The sequence below is a fragment of the Nothoprocta perdicaria genome, unplaced genomic scaffold (genome assembly GCF_003342845.1).
Source record: "Nothoprocta perdicaria isolate Ctin4 unplaced genomic scaffold, notPer1 scaffold_1217, whole genome shotgun sequence".
In the NCBI taxonomy this organism is placed as follows: domain Eukaryota; kingdom Metazoa; phylum Chordata; class Aves; order Tinamiformes; family Tinamidae; genus Nothoprocta; species Nothoprocta perdicaria.
This window is the reverse complement of record NW_020454336.1, coordinates 1-5,378: the sequence shown is the minus strand read 5'-3', so window position 1 is coordinate 5,378 and position 5,378 is coordinate 1. Positions and strand designations below refer to the sequence as shown.

The following is a 5,378-nucleotide window of genomic DNA, read 5'->3' as shown; positions in this document are numbered from 1 at the left end:
GAAGCTGGAATTGCCAGGAAGATCTTTTTCATTTCATCAAAAATCCAAATTTAAACCAAAACAAAACAGAAGATGAAGCTCAAGGTCAATTTCCTTTCAAAGAAATTCCAATGATTTTCTAGCACTGTTCTTCCACACCTCACTGCCTTGCCCASATGAAYAGTAGCACTGACACTTGTAACCCTGATCCCTAGACGATAGGTAGCCATGGGTTTTGAAGGACTCCACAGGGAAATGTCATCCGCTATAAACAAAACGATGGTGTAACATTATCTGGAATTGACTTATCATGTTGGTCATCTCCAAGTTGTTTTCTCATATATTATGTCAGGATAGTTACAGAAAACCACACAGAGATTCAGCGTAATGGATCTTTCATTTTCAGACTAACATTGCTGTCTCTTTTGCAGGTTATTTATGTTACCAGGAACCCCAAGGATGTCGTGGTTTCGTATTATCACTTTWCCAAAATCATAACCACGCTAGAGGAAGTCTCAGATTTCAACCTTCTCTTAGAGACATTTTTAGCTGGCAAAGGTAAGATTTATATCCTGCTAAGAAGCCCAAATCTCATTGCCTACTTTGAGGCTGAGTAGAGATCCATTAGTGCAATCAATGTCACCTACCCGGAGTCCTCAGCCATGAGGAACCTGAATGCAAAGCTGTGGAGGTGGTTTGAGCTTGAGACCATTTTCTATTGGTAAATCATGCCCAAAGGTGTTATTATAGGAAAAATTTTGCTGCTCTCCAGCAAAGTGCAAGGGACTTATTCTTTCCCCATTAGACCTGGACACAGAAAATATGCACTGTGACACAACCAGGAAGCAGATCAGTTTGACCTCATCAGCATTCAGGATTGTCATCCAAACATTGTGATCACATGTCAAAATATCAGAAAGAAATCTCTCAAAATAGCATAAAAAGCAATCTTAAAAAAAGTCTCCAGAAATATAGAAGGTTATAGTGGATTATTAATAACCTCTGAATGCACATGAAATAGTTTGCTATTCACTGCCAAACCCATTCCACATTATGACTCTTTGAGCACAACTACCTGCCAAGCCTCAAGAGAAAAATCTTCTGTTCTCAGAAGTACTGGAGGTAGCAAAACAACTTATAAATCTACAGTATTTATCCTGCTAATTGCATTTCTCTCTCTTTTTTTTTTTTTTTTTTTTTTTTTTTATATTATTATCTGCCTGGGTAAGTCGTGGGTGGTTCATGGGTGGATCATGTTACAGGCTGGTACAGCCACGCTCAGGATTTCAACATACTCTTCCTTACCTACGAAGAAATGAAAAAGGTGAGATGGGTTAGATATCACTGCATTCCAAATATTCTCCTCCTGGTTCTAGAGTAGTCTCAGATGGGCCTCTGTGATAAGAGTTCATATTGGAAAGCCCTAAATCCCTTGAGGAATAGATTCAAATAGATGATGCTTGTAAGGAGATACTCACGTGTCTCATTGGTGCCCAGGTCTTAGCACTTCCTATGGAAGGATTCTATRAAGYCCTTTGCAGTACGGCAGAAGTCTGCCCCTCTACCATGGCAAAAATAACTTCTGAAACAACACAGAAGAAGATCTTTACAAGGTACCTTCCATGTTATGCTCATCAGGACAGWTCCACTAAAGGACAGTAGTGCTTAAGAGGCAGCCTGCCAGAGGCAACTTGCAGAGCTCTCCAACTGCTGACCATGATTTCCTACCAGTTGCTCCTCATGCCTTGGTGAGACTTGTTATTTCTGTGCACTGGCTGCCCTTCTCCCTGCCCTGGGAAAGGGGACAGCAGCACAGTGCACATAATGTCCASCACTTGCCCAGAMTGCAGCCTGGGGCTGCTCACAAGGGGAGTCGAGGCCTTAGTTAGGACAACAGGTGGGACAAATTACAGATTCAATCCCTTCCTTTTTGGTCMCAGACTCTTGCATCTATCTAGATCCAATCCAAAGCATCTACCATGAGACACACAAGGAGTGTACAGTGTAGGGAACAGAATTACCATTTTTTTTTCTTTGCCTACTTCTTGACTCTTTGCATCATAAAGACATTTTGAATATGACATTGATTGTAGGATCTCAGAAGTGCTGTGCTCAAGATCTGCAACTTCCTGGGCAAGCAGTTGAGTGAAGAGGAAGTGGAAAGCGTGGTGAGACAGGCTACGTTTGAGAACATGAAGAAAGATCCCCGAGCAAACTATGAGGAAATGCCAGGATTTCTCAAAGAGGACCGAAAGGGTCACTTTCTACGTAAAGGTAAAGTTGAAGCAGGAAGACACTGTGACTGTTTCATGTCTCTTGGTTTGGGAGGATTTCTGCTCTAGGGAGCTCGGAAGTCCCGTATCTGAGGGACAATTATACTTATTAGAAGAACGTTCCAGTTGGAGCATCAGCAATCTTCCTATATTATCCTGGGGAAAATAAAAGGGCAATATCTTCCCAATAGCAACACCAATTAATGCTGTCCTGTTGCATAAAGGAAATTATCTGTGGGTTGTAGTGTGTCAGGAGTAATATGATGGAGGCATCCTTGTTGACATGATATTGCTGACAAGGCARKAGAAATTGGCTTTCACTGTAGAGGAGAGCCTCTTTGAAAGAGAAACAGATGTTTCTTTCAGCATCTCCAGCTGAGTTAAGACTGACAACAGTGCCAGCTTGGGGATCTTCTCCACACACATACGGCTTTTTTATTTTTCAAGGCAGGGGCGGTACTAACAACTCGAACACAACCTTCTYGAGCAATAATTCTCAGGCTCCAAGAACTTCCTTCCTAACTCTTGGATATTGCTTTGTAAGACTTTCTGCTAATACGTGTAGGATAAGATCTGCTATGCATTAAGGAGAGGGCTGTAGGCACATCAAAACCAAAGGGATTTCCTTTAAGAGGTCTGTGCACTTTCTGCACAGCAGCTCGATTCACAAGCGTGTCTCAGAAGAACAGAGATTCACTCGGCACACCAGTGAAAAGGGAAATGCTGAGGGAAGCACAAAGCGCTTCCCCCAGTAGCTCTCCCTGCTTGCAAGGAGGCTTTCTCAACACGTGCATCTTCTACTTCTCACCTCCCTTTACTTCCTCTCTCTCCTCAGGCACTGTTGGAGACTGGAAAAACCTCATGACAGTAGCACAGAGTGAAAGGGTTGATGAAGTTCTGAAAAAGAAAATGGRGAGTCTGCCCATCAAATTCATCTGGGATATTAACGATAAGATGTAGGCTGCTTTCCTGGGTCATCATCCTTTGCTGTTCAGAGTGGATGTACACGTTGGGTGAAAGAACAAAGCACACTAATTTCCAGCTGCATTGTGGAAATAAAGTTCTAACAGCTCATTCACAATACACGACTAGACCAAGGAGGCATCTCAGTTACACCTGAAGCTTCACAATCTATTTTAGCTTATTTTCATTGCTGTAAACTACAATTTGATTCCTCTGTATTCGCTTTTACTCTCACTATCTTTAAATAAACCTAATGGTAGACAACCAAGTAAGAACTGATCTTGCTATAGAACACCGCTAAAAAATATGCCGAAAAAAAACCAACTTTTTTTTTTGTGGATTTTCTCTTGTAGAAAAGGTTGCTTTCCTTTGCTGTTCACAGTGGATGGATACGATCTGTGTTGTGAAAGAATAAAGCACATCAATTTCCAGCTGCATTATGGAAATAAAAGTTCTGTCAGCTCACTCACAATACATGACTAAACAAAAGAAGCATCTCAGTTACACCAGTTTCCTCTTGGAAGATTCAGAATCTGATTTAGCTTATTGTTGTTGTGATAAACTACATCTTGATTGATTTGTATTTGCTTTTATTATCACTATCTTTAAATAAACCGTGATGGCAGACAACCAAATAAGAATTGATCCACCTATGGAACATTGCTAAAAATATGCTGAAAGAAAGCATCATCTTTTTTTGTGTGTGTGCCTTTCTCTAGTAGATATTATGATATAATATCCGCAGATAATAATTCTTGCTGCAGTGTGCATCTGCTGAAATCCTGCTGCTTGGATTAGTGGGGATATAGAAATAAAACTACATGATCACTGTACCTTCCACAGACAAATCCACATGGTAGTATTTTGTATTTCTTGGAGTATTTTTGTAGTAATTTTTTTGTCAAAATATTATAATATTTTGACATTGTTGTGATCTCTAGGACTTTGTTACAAACCTTGCTCTTTCTTTCTAAACACATTTCTTTCTAAACACATTTCTTTCTAAATACATTTCTTAATGTATTTAGTAGGAACACATGCAAAATGGCTTGGGATTCCTTGTGCCTAGTGTAGGCATCTACTTTACACCTTAATGCTAGAGTACAAGTAGGCAGGAGACGTGCCTTTGGCCAATGTTTGCATAGGGAGCCTGAGGATTTCTTTTAAGCAACATCGGTTTGCTAGCACTGCAGAGGTTTGTACAAGGAAAGTTGACAAACATGGAYAGAACCTTTCCCCTCCCATATAGTCTCACACTGAACTTTGTCCAACAGCAGCAAGCACCCGAAAGGTAAGTGTACGTTAGGAAATAGGGCACCACTATCAGTTATCTACGTTGCAGTGTTTTACTGTTCTGAAAAACAATGAAACACRTGGAAACTCTGTTCAATCAACTGCAGATAGACCTTGATTCAAATTCATGCTGACAAGCAGGGACACAGAAAGACGCTGAGAAAGCTGCTGTGAGACCATGCTTGCTGCTCTTTGAATCCTCAGAGCAATGCACCTGAGGGTAGAAATCAARCTTTAGGACCAACAGATAGTACCTTTATGACATTCGTATACCTTTCAAAATAGATACTCAATTACAAAATACTAAAGGGAGGGAGGACAACAAAAAAGACARAACATGTTTATCTGTCACCATGAGGCTTTTCTCTATGATGAAAACAAAAATCAACAATTTTCCTCTTCTGTCTTATTCTTACGCTGTCCCACCCAACCGCTCTGTTGTGCAAGTTAGGGGACGCCCTGAGGTATTGATCTGAGTTAAAAAGTAATTCTTCACAAAACACAACTCCGAACACGGGAAAATAATGTCTTTCTCTGTGATTTGATGAATGTGAAGGCAATGGTGATAAAGGTTTCAGGCATGATTGTATTATTCTGCGAATAGAAAGACAGGCATCTAGAAACATGAAAAAATGTCATCTCGGATCACGTTGACTCATCTTGCAACTCCACAACATCCAGCAATAGAGCTTTACATAAAAAGGAAAAGTGATTTCATTTTCTCTCTGCCTTGGCAAAACARCTAACTAAATAATATTGTTGCCTTCTTAAATGTTCTCCTACCACCTGTTCTCATCAGTTTTCATTAGGGAGGAATCAGATGAGCTCCTGAGGAGTCAAACTACTGATTTTTGAATTGTAAATATTCTT

General features: G+C 40.3%; 1 protein-coding gene across 1 annotated transcript; it reads left to right on the top strand.

Annotated features, from left to right (window-relative positions):
* Positions 1-410: 410 nt before the first annotated feature.
* Positions 411-3,448, top strand: LOC112960309 (amine sulfotransferase-like; the record flags this gene model as incomplete). The annotated part of the gene is made up of 4 exons (XM_026054523.1): positions 411-537; positions 1,209-1,303; positions 2,073-2,253; positions 3,088-3,448. Coding segments are annotated over 4 exons (528 nt in total), but the record flags the coding sequence as incomplete, so codon positions are not given.
* Positions 3,449-5,378: the final 1,930 nt, after the last annotated feature.